This window comes from Canis aureus, chromosome 24 (assembly GCF_053574225.1).
Source record: "Canis aureus isolate CA01 chromosome 24, VMU_Caureus_v.1.0, whole genome shotgun sequence".
Classification (NCBI taxonomy): Eukaryota; Metazoa; Chordata; class Mammalia; order Carnivora; family Canidae; genus Canis; species Canis aureus.
In genome coordinates this window covers 17,694,741-17,720,687 of record NC_135634.1, presented here as the reverse complement: position 1 = coordinate 17,720,687, position 25,947 = coordinate 17,694,741, and the positions used below count along the sequence as shown (strand labels likewise).

The 25,947-nt window shown below is 36.0% G+C and overlaps 1 protein-coding gene across 3 annotated transcripts in view; it reads right to left on the bottom strand.

The window, feature by feature from the left end:
* The window catches only part of MICU2 (mitochondrial calcium uptake 2), a 126,908-nt gene that overhangs the window by 92,338 nt on the left and 8,623 nt on the right, over nt 1-25,947 (bottom strand). For all 3 annotated transcript variants that reach the window (XM_077868405.1, XM_077868406.1, XM_077868404.1), the window contains exon 2: nt 440-584. In XM_077868405.1, the coding sequence (XP_077724531.1) occupies nt 440-584 (145 nt within the window). The remainder of the gene's footprint in view (nt 1-439; nt 585-25,947) is intronic.

The window sequence follows — 25,947 nt, the reverse complement described above, 5'->3', positions numbered from 1 at the left end:
GTTTATGAAATAAAATTACATAATTATAGCTTCTGGATTTTGCTTCTTATTGTATTTTTTTGGGGTTCTCCCCAACTGCTTTAATCTGGTTTCATTCTTTGCCCAATTTAAAACATCAATACTACCAAAAACTAATATGCTAGATAATTTAATTATTCTGTTAACATATTTAGTGACATTAAAAACTTACTTGTTTTTCTTTTGGTTCTTTAGAAAAACCTACGAACAAAACAAAATAACTATTTCTTAAATACATAAAAAGTTCAACTACACTTCTTTCATGAAGAATATAAAGTCTAAATAATAAGCAAATGCATGGTACAAAGAATTATACTTGAAATGAAAAAGAGCTGTTACCAATTCTGAAAAATAGAAGGTTTTTAGCCTTAAAGTTTGATTAAAAAAAAAAAAACTTAAAAAAAATCCAAAAACAACTTACGTTCCACTTGCTCAAACATCACTGAAAAGAGGAAGTCTCGTGGTGTCATATAATATTCTCCTTCATGTTCTAGTGAAGAAAACTGCATGAAGCGCTGTTTACGAAGGGACAATTTTTCTCCCATCTCTCCAGAGTCAATATTTTCCTAAAAGAAAAAGAAATTGCAATTTAAGACTTTTTTTCAGTAGGATTCTCCAACTCAGCTACTTCTAGAATAATTATTAAAGAGTAGCTTTCATGTTTAGGTCTAACAATCTCCACATTTTTAAATCATTCACTAATAAATACTTACTTACTTGTCTACTTATCACTCTTTCAGGCATGAAGATAAAACAGTGAATGATCCTAACTTACAGAACTTTCATTCCAGAGTGGGGGAAATGACAATGAATACATGCAGAAAATAAGGTGAGATAATGGGAAGCGCCACAAAGAAATAACAAGCAGGATAAGAAAATCATAAGGAGTAGTTTTTAGATAGGATACTCAGGGGAGGTCTTTCTAAAGAGGTAATATTAAAGAGACCAAATGAGGTGCAGTTAGTGAGCTATGGGGCTCTCTGGAGGAAGAGCATCTGAAGCGAAAGGGAGACAGAACATAAAGACTCTGGGAAACGAACGAGGGGTCGTGGAAGGGGAGGAGGGCGGGGGGTGGGGGTGAATGGGTGACAGGCACTGAGGGGGGCACTTGACGGGATGAGCACTTGGTGTTATTCTGTATGTTGGCAAATTGAACACCAATAAAAAATAAATTTATTATTTAAAAAAAAAAAGAGCATCTGAAGCAAGAGGTGAAGATCAAAGACCATGAGATTGGTGTATGTGCGTGTATGTGGTCCAAGGTATGCCTGATGTGTTCACGGAATAGTGTGGCAAAGAAGATGAAAGAGAGAGGTAGGCAAGAGACCAAATACAGCTGTGTTTTTCCACAAAGATAAAATATACCATGTCTGATAAATAGCTCTGCTTTTGGAAATATGTTTACATTATGGGTGGAGAGTGCTAAAAGGACAAGAACTGGTAAAATATTGTCAGTGTAAAAGTCTGTATAACAGAGGCAATGGCACCTACTTAGATCTTGACTCAAATGCTAATGGAGAGGATACTGAAATCTTTATTGCTAACCTTTTTTTGAGCACTTACCATGTGCTGGGGACTATACTAATAAAGCACTCTACATGATTTATTTAGCTAGTCTTCACAATAACTGAACAGATACTACAGCAGTATGGCAACTAAAGTAAATGGCGCAGCTAGGATAAAAAACCAGGGTGTCCAACTCAAAGTGTGTTCAATCCCTTACCTATCACACTAACCTATCCATGGCTAGGCATTGTATCCTATGCAGACTGGAAGAAGACAACATGGCAATGAATATAGCAATTTTTTTTAAAGATTTTATTTATTTATTCATGAGAGACACAGAGACAGAAAGAGAGAGGCAGAGACACAGGCAGAGGGAGAAGCAGACCCCAGGGAGCCCGATGTGGGACTCGATCCCAGGTCTCTAGGACCAGGCCCTGGGCTGAAGGTGGTGCTAAACCGCTGAGCCACGGGCTGCCCAATATAGCAATTTTTTAAAAAAGATTTTATTATTTATTCATGAGAGACACAGAGAGGCAGAGACATAGGCAGAGGGAGAAGCAGGCTCCCCACAGGGAGCCTGATGTGGGACTTGATCCCAGGACCCTAGGATCATGCCCTGAGCCAAAGGCAGATGCTCAACTGCTGAGCCACCCAGGTGTCCCTCAATATAGCAATCTTGACACAGAAAGAAAGTATTATTTGTGAAATCCAAAAGCATACTCTTACCTTGGATTGCTTTCCTTAAAGCACTGTTTTGACCTGGACCACAACATCCTTCCTGAACACATATCACTTCCTTTTCACACTTACTACTACTGAAACTATTATTTACCCTGACACACAGTGACATTTACTGACTAGAACTGAAATGGGGGGCGGGGGGGGGGGGAATGTGAATTCTAGTTGCTTAAACCTCTAAAAATTCAAAGCTAACAAAATTCAAAGTTAATAGCTCCTTTTTTGGCTATCTCAGTTTTCTGACTATTAATTCTCTCTCATTTTGACAATTGCTTTCCTTGAGCAGTTAGCTTTATACCTCTTTTATGTTCTACACAGTGTATACCAGAATACTGGACATATATAGACTACTCAATAATACCAGAGTGAACTGAACCCCTATCTTCTTCAGAAATTGTCTATTCATGTCTTTCCTTTTCTTTCCCCCTAAATTACTACTATAAAAATGACTCACGAGGCATGTTTTAATTACATGAGTCCATACTTTTATCATGAGTCAGAAAACTGAATTTTATTAATACTCTGAACATTTTACATATGAGGCAGATATAGTAACAGATATATTATTTTATTTAACAAACTGATACTGAGTATGTGTAGGAAAACAGTGGCAAACAAGATAAATATCAATACCTATCAGAATACACTAAGTGCTTCAGTAGTGAAATTACAGAAAGTGTACAACTGAGACAGAGAAGAGAGGGTGTAAGAGTCTTCTCAGTAAATGTCACAGCATTGTCAAAGTCCTATATATGAGACAAAATATAGCATATTAGAAGAACTGAAAGAAGAGCATATACACTATTAGCTTAGAGAACAGTTCTATTTATTATACTAAAGTTAATACATAGTCTATCAAAAGGTTAACAAAAGTAACTAATCCACATGGAAATACAGTATATTTCCAAGCCCTTAAACAAATGTTGTCTTTCTTTCTTTATACTTTCTAATATCTAAGTTGTTCCTGACTAATTAAAAGAGTACCTTTTTACCCAACTCAATCCTTTTTGTATACATAAACTCTTCAAATTTCAAACAACTTAAAGGAGTCAATTACTCATTTATTCTCCTCTTCAAATGGTCTCATAACAGGACAGATATTAACTCTGCTTCTCTTAGTTTTCATGTTATCCTCCATCTTGTAGCAGTTCTACTCTTACTATATTGAAAATGACCAAGAAGTAAAAACACAGGTTTAACCTCACTCTTTTATAGCAGGACATGAAAACTATTTTCAAACAAATTCTATTTTTTTCCTTCTTTAGATTTTTAGAATCTAAGAATCCCATCTCATTGTTACCCTTTTCCATATGCCTGTGTATCTATAACTTGTATAAGCATAACATTTCTGAAGAGTCTTGAGAGGAATCAATTATTCTGGGAAGTACCATTTTAAATAACGGTTGGTTGGGTGGTCATCTCTTCCAATTTTGATTAAATATCCTCTCCAGTGAACAAAAAAAAGTAGAGAGGGTAAAACCAAAATTTCCTTTCAAGGGTTTATTTCTGAGCTTAAAGTTGTCATGTGAATTACAAGTCATGAATTTAGAAGGTCACTTATAAACAAATGACCTCCAAATTTGTCCTACCACCATGACTCTATTGGTAGATGGCTGATACGCATATCAACCATCTAACAACCCCTACCAACATTCTCACAATTCAATCTGGTATTGTGGCCTTTAATTCCTGCTACTTCATGATATAAACAAACCTATTCTCCTACCCCTCAAATCTTTTAACTCCCATGCCAACACTAATAATGGCTTTCTTTTTGTTGATCCTTTCTATTACATCTCATACTCTGCTTATTGAGTACCCAGCTACCACCTGGAGGTCACCACCACTGTAGATTCTAATCCTACTACTTTTCTTATGGAATATAAAGTGGAAGCCCCCAAAGTACAATCTCTTACTACTGGTCTTTCCCTGCATCCTAATCCACCCTTCAAGTAAATATTTATGAGAATCTACTAACTTGACAACACTCTAGGAAGAAACAGAACATGTATGAAGGAGGCAATTGTACAGTAGTATACCCTAACAATAAAAGCTTATGTTAATTAAACATGTAGTATATGAAGGCAAGATGCTAACATCTTTATTTACATGGTCTCACTCAACCTTCACAATACCCCTGAGGATGGACATCATCTTTAATCAACCTCATTTTACAAAAGAAGAAACCAAGCCTTGTCAGGGTTTATCAGCTTGCCTAGGTTTGCACAGCAAGTAAGCTGACAGCACAGGTGGTATGACAACAACCCCAGTCTTAACCACTATCCTAAACTAGCTTCTCTAAGAATTACATAAATTAGGAAAACAAGGCAGTGTGGTTAATGACAGCTGAGGTAATTCATGAAAACAGTGGGATTTAAGCTAGAGGAAAAAAAAAATGACTACAACAAGAATTAGCCATCTTTTAGATCTGGACTATTGTCCATTTCCTAAATGATATGTATTACTGCTCCTGTTCAATCAAACTTAAAAGTAAGTAGGATTTCTAATATGTTTCTTTGCTATAATAAGTTTATGTAGGGTGGGGAAAAAAGTATTGTTTTAAAGCTACAGCTTTTGTAATTCAGAGTTAATGAACCAAGAAATTAGTTTTATTTAGGTTACCTTTATCATACAATAGTTGAAGTTAAGTTTATTTATTTTTTAAAATAATCTCTACACCCAACATAGGCTCAAACTCATGACCCCAAGATCAAGAGTTGCATGCTCCTCTGACCAAGTCAACAAGGAGCCCGAGTAGTTGAATGTTAAAAGTACATTTTAAAGGACCACTAGTATAATTGATGTGCATTATATATTTATGCTTACTTCATAGAATTTAGATAATTTACCTTTATTAAAGTATAAGCATGACACATAATGTTACATTTGCCATTTTTAATATTTTACTTACCTATAAGGCCTATTCCAGCCTTACTTCATTTGTATAATCATTCTGATCAAAACTCAGGCTTATTGGATGGATTTAATTGTCAAGAATTAACAATTCTCCTTCCTCTCCAAGCCTTTCTTTCATCTCTATGCTTTTCCTACTCATATGCTTGCACACTCTCTCTTTTCTCACCACCCCTTCCTTTCTCTTCCCTTGCCTGTTTTCGGTGGCTTTATCATTTTTAAAGATTTTACCTTAAGTAACTTCTATACCCAATGTGGAGCTCAAAGTTACAACCTTGTGATCAAAAACTGCATGCTCTACTGACTGAACCAGCCAGGTGCTCCAAAAACAGAGGAGTTTTCAGTGGGCTTATTAAAAATAATTGGTTGCTGTTTTCAGCTTGTAGTATTTTTGTTTGAAACTATTTGAACTATTATTGTTATTGATATTGTTGCAGGTACTCATTCCTTTTAATCTTCACTCATTTCCTTTAGTCTCTTTCTCACTTTGGCAGATATGTGGCCCATCTGTGGGAGACTGGGCTTGGCAAACTAAACTAAGGCAAACAGTGGCTTGTAGACTTTGGTAAATGTAGTTAAAATATCAGTTTGGATGGAGAGGATGAGGAGGAATAATAAAGTTCAAAATATTAAAGTTATATTTGAGAGTAACAATATATAAGGAAATCCTAGCTTATTAGTATTGCTACGTATCTGGCAGTGAAAAGTTCATTAATTTATTCTCAAACATTTAAGAATCTCTTTTTTAAAAATTTAATTTCTAGTGTATTATTAGTTTCAGGGGTAGAATTCAGTGATTTATCATTTGCATACAACACCCAGTGGTCATTACATCAAGAGCCCTCCTTTTTAAGAACCTCTTATGTGTCACTGTTCCATAGATATATGATGGTACTATGAGGTCTTCCCTTAAGGAGTCTACAAAGGAGAGTGTAAGACAGCAAATAAATAGTTAAGAGCACTGTCTCTGAGGTCAAACTGTCTGGGATTCAAATTCTAGTACTGTCACTTACTAGGTATGTGATCTTGGACCAATTACCTCTCTGTGCTTCATCTGACTGATACGGAAAATGTGAAAACTGGAATCAAACTGCTCAATAAATCCCAGCTCTATCACTTGGCCAAGTTATATTACTGTTCTCCTTTACTTAACCTTAATCCAGAAAATGGAGAAAATAGTAGTATTTACCTCTAAGGGCCTTTTATTTATTTTTTATTCATTAAAAAAAGTTAGGTATAATTAACATACAATGTTGTATTAGTTTCAGGTATACAGCATATTGATTCAACAATTCTATATATTAATCAACGCTTACCATGATAAATGCAGTCACTATCTGTCACCATATAAACAGCTTAACAATAACCCACAACCCTCGGAACAACTTCTGTCACCATATAAGTTATTACATTATTACAGTATGCTGACATATAGGTTTGGAGGACTTCAGAATGTCAAGAGAAATGTGACTGCTTTTTCCTAGGGCTAAATCAATTCCTTTCAAAGATAAAAGTATTATAAGGCAACCCATAATAAGTTATAAATGTTAGAGAAGGGAGATCCAAATAGCCTGACAGTGATATAGGAGAGAAAAATAATATAAAACAGACATGGCTGCAATAGTCTGGACCAATCACTGTTAAACCACCAATCAGTGGCCTCTAGGTCTATTTTTGGTGATGATCTTCAGGCATTGAGAAACTGCTAATTATATAGGGAATGTTCTGTTAAAAATGTATGAAAATATGTAACATAGTTTAACTGTTCTTAATGCATGTTTGGCATAAAAAGGATGTTTAATTACTTACAAGGGTAATTTTTGTCATCTGGAAGATTCATTCACATGCACACTCCTAAGATGCTATATAAATTCAGCATTACTGCCTGATCTACTATATATCCAAACTATTTTGTAGAATGCATGTTATATATCATGACTATGTTTATACAAACCGAAAATGATTAGAATTGTGACTGAAAAACAGTATCTTTCAGAAAAACATAACTAGACATAGTTTGGATTTGTCATAAATACTATTACATGTCAAATAAAATTAGATAACAGGATGTAAGTCTTTTCATCTTTCCAATATTGTTAACATACACCTTTAAAAGAACTTACCACTAGTGTATTCTTAGTGATAATGAGGTATCACTTACAGGAAAAGCATCTATAAATAGCATTTCAGTACGCTGACGTATAGGTTTGGAGGATTTCAGGATGTCAAGAGAACTGTGACTGCTTTTTCTTCGGGCTAAATCAATTCCTTTCAAAGATAAAAGTATTATAAGGCAACCCATAATTTTAAACAATTTATTTAGGATATAAATGTCAGCATAAATATCAATATTCACGTCTAAAATCCTTCTAAGTACTGAGGGCTATTTCCAGGCTCTGGAGAGTATATGAGCACCAGAAAGAATCTACTACATAAACAAGTGTTCTCTTTTTTCCTTTGGATTTTTTATTTTGAATCTTAAATCAATATAGTGATCCACTTGAAAATAAAATCTGGGAAGATCCTTTCAACTCTACTAGTTTCCTCTAAAAAGGGGGCTATAAGTTACCTTCTTGAGAGAGTTAACTCCTAATAAAATCAAAGGGTCATTAAAAAGCAAAACAAAAATGAAACCTCCCAAAATGATGAGGAAGGGGTAAGTCAAAGTTCTTAAAACCTCCCCTACAACACAACAACAACAACAAAAAACAAAAGTCCAGTCATACTGATGCTAGCTCTTAACCTCCTACTTTAAATTGGTCCTAGAAGGATCTTCTGATAATCTGGATCAAACTAGAAAGACAACACTAAGACTGAAAACTAGTTTCTTCTTCTAAAGAGTGCCATGTAGGGGGGAATGAGAGATTGAAATCCTGAAATTCCTCACCGATTAGGGCCACCCTGTAGAACTGTGTGCACTACACAAATCTAAGGGAGTGCCACTCACTTGAGTCACCATGAGGTTGTTCAGCAAATGACAGCAAAGTGCACTGAGGAAGGGGTATGCTTTTCTAACTGTACAAAGTTACCACATGAGATGGGATAGTGCTGTCACTGATGTGTCTCTGCTTGAAGGGACTATGCAGGCCAGAGGAAAGTACAGGATGTCCCATAGGAAGCTCCTGTCACTCCGTGTTCACTAGAGGCCCAACAGTTGGCCTTTTTCCCTCCTGTGTTTTATCAAAGGAGGGCCAGCATCACTAAGGTGGCTTGGTTGGGCAGAGGGAAATACTGTATTTGTGACCACAGATCCCTTAGGCAGCTAAATGACTGAATAGTTGATATAACTATTAACATCCTGCTTTTTAGCTAATATTCTAATGAGAAGATAAAAAAGATGCTCAGATCAGGATGGAAAGCTGTGAAAGATACACATTCACATTATTTTTGGCAAACAACATATTTGCCTAGAACGTGTGTTTAAAACCTAGTGTTGGGCCTATGCAAATTCTGTGGGGGAAAAATGAAGATGAGCAATAAGAAACAATGAACAATGAAAATCACATTCTGAAAGAAAATATGAAAAAGTTACAGGAAATGAAAGTGGCAACTTTACAACATCAGAGAGCAAAGATAAGATGCAAGACAATAGAAATAAATACCTGAAAAGGGAGTTGGTCTAGCTAAATAAGAGAAATAGGAGGAAAACACCATTACAAACCTTAAAATACTTTAAGAAACAAAAGATTAGAATCAACCTTGCAGAAAATGTATGGATGGTGTGATAGGAAAAAAAAAATCACACAGAAGGCAAAGAAAAGCAATCAGGGGAAGAATATCCATATGTGTGACAGACATGAAGGACTCAACATATGAATAACTGCTCTACTCCAGGAAGAGAAAGAGCAAAATCTAACATCAATTTCCAAAATATAGTAGAAAAAAAAAAACTTTACTGAAATGGAGACTTGAATTTGCTACTCTGTTTGCCACTGTCCTCCATGTATGTACTTTGGGTTTGAATAATCCTAGAAGACCTCAAGGGACATTGATCAGTTTTAATCTCTTTCAGAAAACCTAAATAAGGTAAATGTTAGAAAATCTAAATAAGGTTAAAACCACAATGCCCCTATTGCTGGATATCTTAAAAACTGTCTTCTAAGGACTTAATAAAGAGAAAGAGCACCATAAGAGATAAGTCATTTATTTCTAAGGTTATTCTTAAAAGACATGTATCACTTACATATTATGTGGGGGAAATTAAAGCAATGCAAAGGAGACAGCACACTGAAGCTACTCAACCCACAGGGCTGGACAGAACTTTTTTGCCTCTCCTCATCTCAACTTATTTACTGCAGTTCAAGAGAACTTTTCCACTAGGAATGAATTAAACACTAATCTTAACCTTTATCTGAATAATGAGATTTCATAAGAAACTTCTACAAATCTACTCTGTTGGCCAATGTATACTGTTACACATAAATAATCAATGGACTGGCATGAGGGAAGCAGCTGCCAGAGGAACGAGCTCTCCAGAAAGAAGAGTATAGAATGCAGTGGTGGAGATCAAAGGGCTGCCGAGAGCCTGTTGGTGGCTCTCTGTTACCCGAAACCCACCAGAGACTGAATTTAGAGTCTTGGTAGGTGGAAAGTGATGGTGGTGGGGATGAATTCCAATTACCACAACTATTTGCTTCTCAAACCTGCATCTACAGCTAAATACATGAGAAAGGAGGGGCAGCAGAAATGCTGGGATTTGGGGCTATACTGAACACGTGAGAACCATCCACATGGTTCTGGTTATATATAAAATGCTCCATGGATTTCAAGGATTACTTGTAATGCAGGAAAAAATGTGACAAAGGAATTAAGAGCAATGAGTGATGTGAACTGGATAAAAGAGATCTTTGAAAGCTGATGACTTCTGTTAAAACATTTCCCTAGTTTATTGCCTTTAAAGCAACAGGTGCTTCACCATTCTGTCTCTACTTTTTATCCATGAAGTGACAAATCTGAAAAAGTTAGTTCTCTGTTCTTTGTTGGACATTCTTTGATTTCTGCATTCTCAGGAAGAAAGTGAGAAAGAGATTTCCTTGCAATGCTTTTAATATATACAATATACCTTACAATGCATTAGATAAAATGTAGTAAAACAATATTCATTTGGGACCTTTATTTTGGAATTTGTAATAATCTGTAAACAATGTAATTGCTTTATTGTTTTTGAACTTTCTGTGGTGCAATTGAAAAGACTAATCTTTTCTTCGTAAAGAAAACTTTACAATTGGAAAATTTCAGTCATTAGAACTTTCCCATTTCGTTCTGAATTGGGGAGATTTTTTTTTTGTACCTGAAACAAAGTAGTGCCAGACTAAATTAGAAATATTCACTGCATAAGCTATACTTTACAATAAACTCTACAAATTCACAGAGTATTAGCCGAGGAGACAAAAGTCCCTCCTGGGAGACCTGGAAGCTCTGGGAACTACTTTGGGTGGCTTCTGAACATTGTCTGATCTAGTGACGGCCTTGTCTAGACTGTCCCACAGACTGAAAAACAGCTAATGTGACTTTTCTTAGATAAGCGTGGTAATGAAATGGCACATGCTTATATATATTAATTTTTTAAAAACCCACAGAATTCTGTGTAGAGAACTAGCCACTGTCAGGAGATGCTGATAAGTAAAAAAATAAGCATCGTCTCTTCTAGTAACTGCTTTCTCTTTCCTGATAAGGTCATTGAGCAGAATATTAACTTTCCCTTCCTTCATAATTACCTTGCAGGAGGTATATAACAACTACATAAGTTTTTGTTTATGTTCTTAATGAAAAGTTTAAATTAGGCTTCATGTGATTAAAAAAAAAGACTAGAAATCTCAACTTAAAACTTCAATCCCCTCTTAAAGTTTCAACAATATCATTCATCGCAACCATAACTAAAAATGTTTTTCTAAGGAAGTGCAGAGTTACTTCAGCTTATTACCCACCTCACTGCCCCTACCCCCACAAAGGACAAGAGAAACATTATTTTGTGAACTTTCTACAACTATTCAATGCCAACTTATTTAATAAATATCATGTGTCTCCAATGACCATTTGGAGACATCTGGAGACATCTTCTCATTTATAGACGTAAAATGAGAGACGTTAACCTAGAGGAGAGAAGCATAATGGAATGGAAGGTGGGAAGTGCTAGGCAGCAGTATGAAAGGAGCAACTATCATTTAGCAAGTGTGTATGTCTCACAGTGATAAATTTCAAACTATGATAATTATTTTAAAATGTTATTTATCAATCATGACATTTTGACTTCTCACTTTTCATAATGAGATATGCGCCAGACTAATATTTTTCAAGACGGTACAATTAAATTTAAGTAGAAAGCTAGTAACAGGTCTAGTATCAGTAACTTTATCTTGATTGTGATCTCCCTTCTTTGGGCAGCAGAGCAGTAACAACTAAGCTTTGTGATGGAAACCATGATCTAATTTCTAGAACCTTATATATCCATGCAAGAAGGTCTCCTTAAAACTGAGAACTTCAAGTAAGCTTGGAGAAAGTGCTGCTGTCAAAGGGCTGAGTCATAAACAGAGGATACTAAAGATAATAACATTTAGGATACTGTATCCTACGATACATGACACAGTATGGAGCAATGAAGGGATGGATTAAAGAATCCCTCTCTCCTCCCTCCCACCCCTTCATGAGGAACAGCTGCAGTCTATAGCTGTAAGTATTTTATAGTCTGGGACTGCAGAAGGAAAGTAATTCATTCCTATAGTATTTTGCATTGCTTTCCCCCCAGGCTCCCACATTCTCTGTGATCTACTCAGACTTCCATATCCCCAGTTCCCAGCAAAAGACTTTCTGTCCCTTTGGTTAACAGGAAACCCATTGTGAGAACGGCTGTGTAAAAGCCTGTGGCTGAATACTGATAGCAATTTTGCCATTCACCAAGTCCCTTAAGCCCCACACCCTAACCCTACACAAAATTTGGTCAAAAACTGGAATTTTTTTTTTTTTAAACAGCACTGTTACTTGCATACAAATAGAAATTGTACCCAAACCAAAAATAAAACAATTAAAAAAAAAAAAAAACCTTTTGGTAAGTGGAAAGATAATGAAAACCTGAATAAAGGGGCAGATTTGCAATCTCTAATTAAAAACAAAATTATGTTTCTATTTAAAAATGCCATTGGTACTATTGTTTTTCTTTTCAATGAATTGGGTCTTTGTGCAAAATATTGTACTAATTAAAATGTCAACCTTAGTTTTGTTCATTGCTAATAGGATTTTCCTAAAACTGATTGGCTTGCTAGTGTCCTTAGCTTCAGTACTGACCTGGCTACCCTTCAATGAGCTTCAACAAACCTTTGCTGCATACTTTTCTAGAAGACAGATTAAATAACCATTTATTGATTTTGACTACAATTAAAACACTACACAAAGCTAAGCATGTAATATAGTTAGTTGCTTCTTGTACCTTTTTTCATTTGGCTACCTTATTAGTTAAGAATTAATTCTGGTAGTTACTGCTCTAGAAGTCCTTCCCTGAGTACCCATTTTAGGTTCGGTAGCATCTCAGTAGAAGTACAGAGATCCCTGAGTAAACTTTTTTCAAGACCTAATGATTCTAACTGGAACTGTCTAGAGCCCAATACAGTGAATTTTTTAGGAACAGAGATATCTTTTTTCCCTCTGTATCACCAGTGCCTACTACATGATTAATATTGCTAAATGGTTTTTGTTTTTTGTTTTTTTTTTTTAAAAAGAAGTGTGCCAGGAATGCATGGATCTCTATGAATGGGAATCAATTCCCAACTCAGAGTGTGACATTAAAAAATTAACTTAAAAGCAGATTTTTGGGGAGTGCCTGGGTGGTACAGTAGGTTAAGTGTCTGCCTCTTGGTTTTGGCTCAGGTCATGATTCTCAGGGTCCTGGGATGGAGCCTTGTGTTGGGCTCCACGCTCAAGTCTGCTTGAGATTTGCTCTCTGCCTCTTGTCTCTACCCCTCCCGTTTGTGCTCACTCTCTCTCAATTAAATAAATACAACCATTTAAAAAAAAGAAAAGATTTTGGTTTTTGAACTAATATCCAAAAGTTTGTTTTTTTTGTGTTTACATACTTTAAACCCTATTTATTGAAATATCTTTAGATAGCTACGTAGGTACTCTGTTGTGTGCAACTGCACTAAAGTTTGCACACAAATGGAAATAAAGGCCTTTTGTTTCCTTTTATTATAACCACAAATCACTGCACCTTGTTAAGTACTTCAGATTTTTAAAAATGCCTTCATAACAAGAGTAAAGAGGTAAAGCCATTGACAGGTGGTGGCAATGTTAACCATATCAAAGAATATTGCCTTATTTTTTTGCCTATTGTAGAAATCATGGAATCTCAGAAATAGAATGCTCTGAAACTGGATTACACCAGCTGCTTCACACTCTCCTATAAATCTTAATGAATGATCCAATGTATTTCAGACCTTACACCATGTGTGGTTTAGATTTTAATGGATTTTTTCAGCTTTGGCTTGGAGTTCACTGACATAACTTAATATAGTATATTTATGATAACATTTTGATATTAGAATGTACTTGTAGGAGATGAGCAGGGGATAAGCCAGACATTTTACCAAGCATTGGCAAAACTGGTAGATTTTACTAGCAAAGGCACTGAGATGCATGTCATTTGTATTTCTGTTGATGTTTACAAATTAAATTACCAGTAAATAAAGTAATATATAGATTACACAATACAAAAAGACAACTAATAAACAGATATGACTATATATTTTGGCAAATTAATTTACTATTCAAGCAAATCACTTAAGACCTAATAAAGATTTGCCTAAATCTTTCTGCTTTTACCATATTCCCTGGACAAGTTTCATGAGAATATATCCATGCTCTCATTTAATAATTTCTGAAGAGAGTGCAACAGTGGAGATTTAAAAAGATTCCATAACAGACTCTGCTTTATATTGACTGGAAAACCAAACAGATTATTTTAGTTTAGTTTAGTTTTGTTTTGCTTTAAAGTAGCACCAAGCACAGCTAAAGCAAACCAATGCTAAATAAATAAATGGAAAAGAATTTTCCACTTTACTATTTCAGATGCCACTACTTCTAGTACTCGGTCACTTTTCTCCTTCAAATCCTCCTCCACTGTTACAGCAGTTGGTGTCAAATGAGGAATCATGAATTTCTATAACTTAACCTGCAAGTACAGGAAAGAAACAGTATAAAAGTGTGCCAGTAAATCATATACTAAATTAGCAGAATTGTTAGCATTTGCCTAGGCAACAGTGAGGTGTGTACTAAATATGAAGTTCTCTGGGTGCATGTTAACGAAAAATCTTTATTTTGACCCCTGAGAATTTTAGAATCTTACATAAGAAAACAAAACCAGTGAAAACGTGTAGCTGGTAAGTTGTTACATATGTACGTTAAGGGTAGGTACGGGCAGAACTAGCACTTGGGTAATTCTGTTAAAATTTACTTGGTGATAATTTAGTCCTGTACTCTGTAACTAAGAGAATAATAATTTTAGTTAACTCTTGGGAAAAGTAAGGAAAGAAAAAAACAGATATATTTGTAGGTTAGAATAAACAGAGCCTAAAGTAATGAAATGATTCAGGGAACCCAAATCTCCAAACTTGAATTGTTAGGAAAGTCCCAAAGAGTAACTCTGAATATTTAATTAAAGACTTGGATGGATTCTGTCACTTAGAGGGTAAAATTAGTTTCTAAATATTTATGGCTATTGTTTAGATACTTTTAACTTACAAACTTTATTTTTTTTTTAAAGACTATTTGATAGAGAGAGAGAGAAAGAGAGTGAGTACAAGCAGGAGTGGCAGGCAGAGGGAGAGGGAGAAAGAAGCAGGCTCCCCACGGAACAGGGAGCCTGATGTGGGGCTTGATCCCACAACCCTGGGATCATGACTTGAGTTGAAGGCAAACAAACACTTAACCAACTTTAAAAAACTTATATATATAGGGGTGCCTGGGTGGCACAAGTCAGTTGGGTGTCTTGGTTTTGGCTTGCGTCATGGGATTGAGCCCCACATGGGGTTCCCACATAGGTGCAGAATCTGCTTGGGGCTATCTCTCCCTCTGACCCTCCTCCTCTAAAATAAATAAATCAATCTTTAAGAAAAAGTTCATATAAGTACTATGTATTATCAGTATTAATAATATTCCAATGAACTTATAAGTAGACCCTTAGGCTCTGAGAACTTGAATAACTCAACCTGCTCACAGGATAGAGGGTAAAGAGAATAAACTTGAAGACTCTCCTTCAGACAATGTGCCTTTAATATTTAAAGGAGAGGGATATGGTAATTGACCAAAGTATGTGTACCATTTATAAAGCTATACACAGGATAAGCTACTACAGTAAGGCTAATGAAACACACTGGCTAGAAAAGAGAATGTACAATCAGAACAGAAGTGAAGAACTGGTGAGAGGGAAGAGTAAATATCGAAAAGTAAAGGTACATACCGTTAATTATCTGATTTGAAGGTAAAATCATCGAAAAGCTAGGAGTAATGGAGTAAGACATGATAAAAGCAGTGAACTAGAAGATTAAATTTTAGACATTTCAAACATTTCATAATATGAAGAAAAACAAATACTTAGAAGCCAGAGGGACGAAGGATAAAACTTAAAAAATTAGAGCAGAGGTTCTAAACCCCACACTACATAGTCATATCTCTTAGTGTTCATAACTCCCTGAAATTTCATGTGAAAACGTGTATATGCACTTTTAGGAACAAAGTATATACCTTTTATCACATTCTTTTAAAAATTTTTAAAAATTATTTATGCATTTATTCATGAGAGACACAGAGAGAGAGGCAGAGGCAGAGGGAGAAGCAGGCTTTCTGTGGGGAGCCTGATATGGGACTCGATCCCAGGACCCCAGGACCACGACCTGAGCCAAAAGCAGACACTCAACCACTAAGCCACCCAGATGCCCTGTTTGATCACATTCTTAAATGGATTCACAGCCTAATTAAAGATTAGAAATAAGTGACAATGATGAATCGGCAAACATAGGTGATAATATGGTAAAATACAATGATTAGTAAAATAAAATGTTCCAATTTTAGTGCCATATTAGACTCAATCTCTGTTCAACATACAGTTGTAGGGATCCCTTAAAATTTAAAAGAAAAAAAAAAGCTTCCCAAATAGGACTAAGTAAAAATAAGAAATTTATTAATTCCAGGTCCTTTAAAAAGGTCTTACATTTTCCACCAATTAATGTAGATTAATTTAAATAAAGAATACACAATTGCTGTCTAGCCGAAACAAAGCAATGTACTAAAGGACATCTTTGCTGTATAAAAATACCAAACAGAAGTTTGGTCTTAATGAAATCTTATATGCCTATCTTTACAACTCTTTAAAAATTGAGGTATAATTGAAATACAATACTATAATGCACAATATTGATTTTTGTATCACTATACTTTTCCACCGATATGGTGCTAAAGCCATTGTAGGGTGCTTTCCTCAAACTAGACACTACTCTATATAAAGAAACCATCATCACACTAAGCATAATAAATACTTACCAGCTTTTAGTAGAAAGGCTACTAGAGAAACATGGATAAGAAGAGACTGGGCAGCAAGGACATGGGGCAAGAGACAGTCTCCAAAAGGACAAGGACAGCTCACTTTCACTATAATGAGCCATTATTTCAATAACATGAAAGTGTAGTATTTTGTTAATAATATTATCTTGCAAAGTTTTAAGAAAAACTTTCCTACTCAAGATATAAAACCCAAAACTTTAACAATGACAAGTATTTTTAAGTCATAGTAAAAGGAAGATGGTTTTTACATTCTTTTTGCCTTTTCAATTTTCTGTAATATACACCTATTTCAAGAAAAAAGCTAATATAAGTAATCTTTAAGAATCAAGATATAGCCAACAGCTCCAAATCCCTTTCCTAATATATTCCAATGAATTTCAATAACCATAATAAAACAGTATTTTGATGGTGTATCAAGAAGCAATCTTTTCATGACTGTAATTTAGGATAGATTTAATCACTGTCTAGTGGTCAAGTCTACTCTTGAAACTCAAAATCCTAATTTAAAAACAAAACAATTGTAGTACTACATAAAAAATTACAACTAAAACATGATTAGTTAGTATTAAGTCTGTGTCTTTGGCTCACATTATACCACTGTCCATTTTCTGTTGCAATGATTAAATACCAATGTTTGTTTATAGTCATTCTTTTCTAGCTTGCCATTAACCTATCCTACACTTGGTAGGTGTACTAGAAGAGATAAGACTTTCATATTATACTTCGATGAATGTAGGACTGATAATCAGATGAACCTTTAGCCAGTGCTCAGCTGTTTACTACTTTCTCTTTGCAGTATTCAGTCACAGCCATGGGACACACACTGAAGCAACACATAAAAGCAGTACTGTACCACAACAGCAGTTTCCTGACATGGACTTCAACCCTGGAGCAATTCCAAGCATTCCACAACTCCTCGACTATGGGTTTAAACAGAGGCAGAAGCCACATTTGGGTTCTGCTTCTGATTTGAGCTGGTTTTCCTAACTGGGCAAATTATGAGCAAATAAACTTAAAAAATTGCCTTTAAAACACTTTTAAGAGTGTGATTTAATCTCTTGGTTACAGTGCACACACACAAAAAACATAGAAATCAACCCATTTATAATTTTTAAAAAAGATTTATTTATTTGAGGAGAGCAAGAGCTATCACAGAGGAAGAGGAGGAGGGAGAAGCAGACTCACTGCTGAGCAGGGAAGTGATGCAGGGCTCAATCCCAGGACACTGAAATCATGACCTGGCGGGGGGGGGGGGGGGGGGGGAAGACGCTTAACTGACTGAGCCACCCAGGCACACCTATAATTTCTTATTATGTATAATCTTCTAATTCTATATATTAGCAAATGAGAAAAATGACATGATACTCCCAAACAGCAGATATACACTAAGTTGATCATATTTTGTTTTGAAATATCTAGGATAATTTGTGAAAAAAAACTGCACTTTACTATTTAAGGTTTATTATGTCTAATTCAAAAAATGGTTTGCATTTTCAGGGTAGACAACAGCTAAGTCATGAAGAACTGAGAAGGGAGACGCTTGGAACTCAGACATAACATGAAACAAGGTATAGAGTTCCTAGTACATAATACATAAATCATATAATATATATGGATAAATTTAGGATTTTATAAGGCTGTATTTCTCAACAGTAACCATAACTCTTATTCTATATATCGCAGATTCATGGAACTTTTATAGATGTCAATAAAAATTTTCTACATGGACCAGGCTGTACTTAAACACATGATTTATTAACTATTATTTCTAGAGTGAAGCTATTTATAATATGAAACATTTAACAATCTTATTTCATTCAATCTTATTCAATTTTTAATCCATATACTGCTACTAGTGGTGGTTTAGGATATGTTTATTTGGTGTTGTGATTCATGAAACTCTAAAATTCACAATAATAAGAGCATTAATTTGTATACATGATCTACTACAATATATGTTTTGTAGAATATGAGTAAATAGGAATTTTTTTGCGTGGGTCCAGCTAAGCAAACCTAATTGCAAAAGGGAAGATTAAAATAAGTTTCTGCTTTGATATTACAATTTGTTTTTCTTTTTTTCTTGGTACCCCCTACCCCCGAGAAAAGTACCACAAAAGATTTACAGTAGTATATGTAAGTGCTGCTGTCCTCCTAGTATACAAGGAAGGAAAGTAAGACAATCTCTCATTCACGTAAGACAAATAGCTATGCCAAAAGCACAAATTACATCTAATTACAGGGTATAACTTTGTCATCTTTCTTTTCATAATCTAGCCATTTACACACTTTGATTTTTTTACTTCCATTTAGGTTTATTAACATCAAAGCTTTGTCATCACTTATCTGTTTCTAGAGACATTTTTACCTGAGGCAATAAAGAATAAAAATGTCTTCACATTCTTGCTTTACTGTTGACTAAAGGAAGCTTTAGTCTTCCCTGGCCTTTCAGCATTTCATGGCTATTAAACTTCTGTATGTTGCTGTAAAGTATACTGCCCTTGGCATACCAATTTTAAATGTACTATCATTAAACCCAATGTACTGCACACATACACATTCCAATTCAAGTATACTACAGTAAGTTCGTGTTACCCATTGATAATGATATTAACATCTTTTACCCCTTTTTCACAAAAATAATCACCACAAATATAGTCAGACAACTATTGCAAAGAAAGCAATACCAACTTAATTTTATGAATTGTATAGAGTTATCACAGCAAATTAAAATAGCTCCACTGTATTAATTACACAATTGGGGTTTTTATTCACTGATACATAATAGAAATGCATTACATGGAATGAAACTTACAAGTTCAATTCCCAATTAATATATTTGTTTGACGGATTAAACACAATGATCCATATTCCTTGCTTTTATTTAAAATTTGTGACCATTTGTTTAAGTTGGGTCATAGCCACAAAATAGGAATTCAAATGTGAATTTAAAAATTATAAGAGGAAAACAAACCATCCCTGGTGTTCTCTTACTATTTTAGACTTTAAATATTTTAAAATTGGACATCCACATGCAGAAGAATGAAACTAGACCACTCTCTTGCACCATACACAAAGATAAACTCAAAATGGATGAAAGATCTAAATGTGAGACAAGATTCCATCAAAATCCTAGAGGAGAACACAGGCAACACCCTTTTTGAACTTGGCCACAGTAACTTCTTACAAGATACATCCAGGAAGGCAAAAGAAACAAAAGCAAAAATGAACTATTGGGACTTCATCAAGATAAGAAGCTTTTGCACAGCAAAGGATACAGTCAACAAAACTAAAAGACAACCTACAGAATGGGAGAAGATATTTGCAAATGACATATTAGATAAAGGGCTAGTTTCCAAGATCTATAAAGAACTTATTAAACTCAACAGCAAAGAAACAAACAATCCAATCATGAAATGGGCAAAAGACATGAACAGAAATCTCACAGAGGAAGACATAGACATGGCCAACAAGCACATGAGAAAATGCTCTGCATCACTTGCCATCAGGGAAATACAAATCAAAACCACAATGAGATACCACCTCACACCAGTGAGAATGGGGAAAATTAACAAGGCAGGAAACCACAAATTTTGGAGAGGATGTGGAGAAAAGGGAACCCTCTTGCACTATTGGTGGGAATGTGAACTGGTGCAGCCACTCTGGAAAACTGTGTGGAGGTTCCTCAAAGAGTTAAAAATAGATCTGCCCTACGACCCAGCAATTGCACTGCTGGGGATTTACCCTAAAGATACAGATGCAATGAAACACCGGGACACCTGCATCCCGATGTTTATAGCAGCAGTGTCCACAATAGCCAAACTTTGGAAGGAGCCTCGGTGTCCATCGAAAGATAAATGGATAAAGAAGATGTGGTTTATGTATACAAAGGAATATTACTCAGCCATTAGAAACGACAAATATCCACCATTTGCTTCAACGTGGATGGAACTGGAGGGTATTATGCTGAGTGAAATAAGTCAATCGGAGAAGGGCAAACATTATACGGTCTCATTCATTTGGGGAATATAAATAATAGTGAAAGGGAATAAAGAGGAAAGGAGAAAAAATAAGTAGGAAATATCAGAAAGGGAGACAGAACATGGAAGAATCCTAACTCTGGGAAACGAACTAGGGCTGATGGAAGGGGAGGAGGGCGGGGGGTGGGGGTGACTGGGTGGCGGGCACTGAGGTGGGCACTTGACGGGATGAGCACTGGGTGTTATTCTGTATGTTGGCAAATTGAACATCAATAAAAAATAAAATTATTATTAAAAGAAAATCTCCCCATTAAAAAATATTTTAAAATTTAATGCCATGATAGAGTATGTTACTCATATTAAACTCATAATACCAATTTTTCTTCAAAATAACTTATTAGATGATACTTTTAGCAGCAATGGAAAAACTCACCAAAACACAGCCATTAGAATTTTGTGGTATTTAGCCCTGTATTCATCATACTGTTGTTTCTAAGCTCTCATTCTTCAAGAACTCCGTTATCCCCTTCCCACTAACTCTGGGTTTTTCTCTTTAGTAGCAGTCATTATAGGTCCCTCTGATATGGTCTATTTTTCCAGAGCAGTTCACAACCAGGCTCTTTTTGCCTGTTTTTTAATAGACGGAAAGTCTATTAAATTAGGAATTAGGTCAATGGCCAGCTTCTAGGACTAACCCAAACCTTTGCTTTCACTCCTGTTACAACAGAAGAAGAATCCTCTTTTTTTTTTTTTTTTTTTTTTAGAATCCTCTTTTATTGTCAAAGTCCAACCTTTCTACCTATGGTCTTGACTCCATATAACTTCCTTTCTCAAAGACCTCAACCTATAATTATCCCCTGAAATATCTGTAACAATTTTTGCTTTTTATTACATCAGCTCTATCAGCATTCAAATGCCTCTATTGTCTCACATTAAAAACAAAACCTAACCTTGGTCTCGTATCTTGCCTCTTCTTGGATAGATAGCCTTCACAGTTAAACTTGAAGAATGAATCTCTATTCATATTCTTTGCTTCCTTTCTTTATCATTTCTTAGCACATTCCAATTAAATTTCTGTCCCCAGGATTTCCCTGAAATTTCTCATCAAGGTCAGGAACACATTCCCTACTGCCACACCCAAAGCCCAACTTTCTGTTCTCACCATCTCAGCAGCCAACAGACCTAAGTAAACACCCCACCCCTTGAAAGGTTTTCTCAAGACTATACTATAATGTAGAACATTTTGCCACTTATCTGTTTTGGTTATGCAAATGTCCCACTTTGAGATTATAAAAAACTACCATATGAAACTTCTTGCTATACTTCTTACCATAATGATGCTACAGTATCCTCTTTATGAAACTGTAGAAAATAATTGTCTTATTCACAGATTTAGTTGTTTCTAAGCAACTGACTACTATGAAGCATATAACTGGCCTGTTCTCCTCTTTGAACTTGTTGCTAAATTTAAAATCAATTTTATGATTAACTTCAAGCATAACACAAGATCTTATAGCATTATTTTATTTTTTCTATATTCATCTGAATACTACTTTTCTCTCCACTTATTGCCCACAATAGCACTTTTTAAAGCCATTTAAAATCCTCTCAGCATCAAGCTCAGGGTAAACATTCAAATACAGTTTTAAAAAAAACCAAAACAATGACAGCAACAAGGTCAGTGGGGGAAGCTGTCTACTTCAACTTCTTAGAAGTGGCTTTTCTAGGCATCCTCTTCCCTCTTTCCTTCTGATTTTCAGAACCTATTACTTAGTATCCCCTAGCAAGTTGTTTTGTGTTACTTAGGCTAAAAGTCCTCTTCTTTTAGAACAATTCAGAATTGGCTGCAGCTCCTCTCTTCCTTCTTCCCCTTTGCCAGGGATAAGGAGTGTAGGGCATGGCATGTCCAAGGCATAGCTTCCAGGAGACTGGTTACATACAGGGAGATCCACTATTCAAATACAGATCTTCGGGGATCCCTGGGTGGCTCAGCGGTTTGGTGCCTGCCTTTGGCCCAGGGTGCGAGCCGGGATCGAGTCCCGTGTCAGGCTCCTGGCATGGAGCCTGCTTCTCCCTCTTCCTGTGTCTCTGCCTCTCTTTCTCTCTCTCTATCATAAATAAAGATTAAAAAAAAATACAGATCTTCCTTGAGTTATGATGGGGTTACATCCCCCAAAAAACCCACTGTGAGCTGAAAATATCCTAAGTCAAAAATGCATCCAATAGACCTAATCTACGAAAAATCACAGCTTAGCCTAGCCTACCTTAAATGTGCTCAGAACACTGACATTAGCCTACAGTTGGGCAAAATCATCGAACACAGAGCCAGTCTTATAATGGAGTACTGGCTAAATTATGTAATTGACCTAAACTACTGAAACTGACAAATAGTATGGTTGTAAGGGTATATGCTGTTAATTACTCTTGTGATCACATGCCTGATTGGGAGCTGCAGCTTGTTGTTGCTACCCAGCATCATGAGAGTAGGTACCACACATCACTAGCCTGGGAAAAGGCCAAAATTCAAAGTATCGTTTCCACCAAATGGGCATCACTTTTGCACCACTGTAAAGTCTAAAAACTGTAAATCAATCACCAGAGGTTGGTGACTGTCTGCAAATTATGACGGTCATGGATTGAAACCCTCTGAATAAAGCAGGAATCCATGAGTCCAAATGAATGAATGAATGAATGAATGAATGAATGAAAGAACAGTGGAGAAGAGAAAGCCTCATGAAGCCTTAAACTATCTTCCCACAAAACACTAATTAATGATTATAAAATACACATTAACTTTACAATGGAGAAACCTGGCAGACACCATCTTACCAAATGATAAAAATTAGTATCATCAGTAGCAATCTATATCATATGCCTCCTTAATATGATACATTGAGAAGAACACAGCAAAGCTGTAGTGTTATTCTTAACAAAAATACATAAATCATGAGGAAATATCAGCCAAATCTAAATTTAGGGATCTAAATTCTGCAAGGTAACTAGCCTCTGCTTAGTGAGGTCAAAGGGCTTTAAAATTGCAAACAAGTCTTAGAACAATATACATGGACTGAAGCTTGGAGGGAAAGGCACACTAATTTTGAACTGAATTTAGCCATTTTAAACATAGCTTTAGTTGCATACTCCATTTATTCATTCACTCATTCATTCCTCAATTAAATAACTATTATGAGCCACAGACTGCTAAGTGTTGTTAGTAAAATAATAAAAATGAAAAATTATGTATAAGTACTTTAGAATGGTAGTTGCACAATTTAGCCAAGTGCCCTGTCACTTTATCACAAGAACTGCCTTTCCTCCAGTTTCCACTAACATGTTCCTCGCTTCCATTTGAGACCTCACCAGAAGTACCTGTAACATTCATAGCTGTAGGAACAGTCTCTTCAAGGCAATCTAGACCATTTGTATCATATGTCTCAAAACTTCCCCTGCCTCTATCCATTAATGCCTTATCTAATCCAAAACCACTTTCAGTTTTAGTATTTGTTTCAGCAGCACTCTAATTCCCAGTACCAAAATCTGTTATTAGTCAGGGTTCTCTAGATTCTAGAGAGGAATCCATTCTAGAAATGCGCCAATAAGGTAATCCTATATCCTATATGTATAAAGGGAGAGAGACAGAGGGAGGAAGAGATTTATTTTAAGAAACTGGCTCATCGGATTGTGGGGAACAGCAAACCCAAAACGTGTGGGGCGGGCTGTAATTTCTGGATTCAGGCAAGGTCTCTATGTTGCCTTCAGAGACCAAATTCTTTCTTCCTCAGGAAACCTCTGCTTTGCCCTTAAGGCCCTTCACTGACTGGATTACATGATGGAGGGTAATCTGCTTTACTCAAGTCTACTGATTTAAATGTTAATCACATCTCTGGGTGCTAGGGTGGCTCAGTTGTGAAGCAGCATCTGACCTGATCTATGGGTCGTGAGTTCAAGCTCCGAGTTGGGCTCCACACTGGGCATGGAGCCTACTTAAATGTTAATCACATCTAAAGAAAATCTTCATAGTAATATGTAGACTGTTTAATCAAACAACTGGGAACCACAGCCTTACCAATTTGACACATAAAATTAACAATCATACTGACCTCACTAATTTCCTGTCATCATTAATGTTATGTCTCAATAATATAAAAATGATAATTTCAACAATGTTTATAACCTTTTAATTTTTTTCACTACAATGAAAATATTCTAAACCTCAGTTACTATACCATAATATCAGGAATTTTACAAAGAGCAGTAACAAGTAATTCCATGAGAAATCTCTGATGGAGGAGGATGTATCTTACAACTATGGAAATGTACATCCAACAAACATTTAAGTTTAGCATTAGAGAGACAATATGAAAGAAAAGCTCATTTTGTTGAGTTCTATTCCTTGATAACAAATAACTGAAGAAACACAAAGTAGAAGTTGGACTCTATTAAATGCTCACATATTCTCAGCACTGCATATGATGCCAGTAAGAAATCCAGTCAGTGCCCTTTGTAACAAGTGGTCAACTGGAGTTTTTCCTGTTGAAACCTGGGTCAGACATTCTTCAACTCTAGGGTCAATTGTTTCAGCTTCTATTTTACTCTTCTTTGTCCTGCTTTCTGATGCTGGAACTGAACCCCCTGCAGAATTTTCTCCTTTGTTAGCTAGAAGAATTTTAGCTTCTGTCAATAGAGGGCACCGGAGTGACACTGAAGAAAATAGAGGTGGGAAGGCATTTCTGCCTTTTTTATTCAGAGCTAGAGCCAAGCGTCCCTCACAGACCAGCCAGGGCCACTTTCAGTCAACTCCAGCAAGCAGATAAAGTAATCTGGCTGTACCCTCAGTATGCAAACTTCCCATTTGGTGGACAGCTTCCATGGCTGCTCTGGTGGGGCCATTAGGCCACACACAACCCACCAGATACCTCTTATGAGCAGCTCCAGGTGCTACTTCTAAAGCAGCTCTGGCCATGCCATCAGGCCACATTCTTCCACTCAGTGGGCTGCTTCTATGGACCAGTTCCAGACCCCACACACCTTGCAGCAATGACAAGCTTCTTCCAAAGACTAGCTCTGGTCTGTACCATCTGGCCAGAGCTACTAACAGTGGACTTACTATTTCTCTGGTAACCATGCCCTCTTCAAAGAGGCTAAATCTCAGCTTCTGGGGTTGGAGGAGCTTTCCCAAGTCCTTAGTTCCTTCTTTTTGAGGCTACTTTTTGACACCTACTACTTGTGAAGCCCTTAATATCCTTTA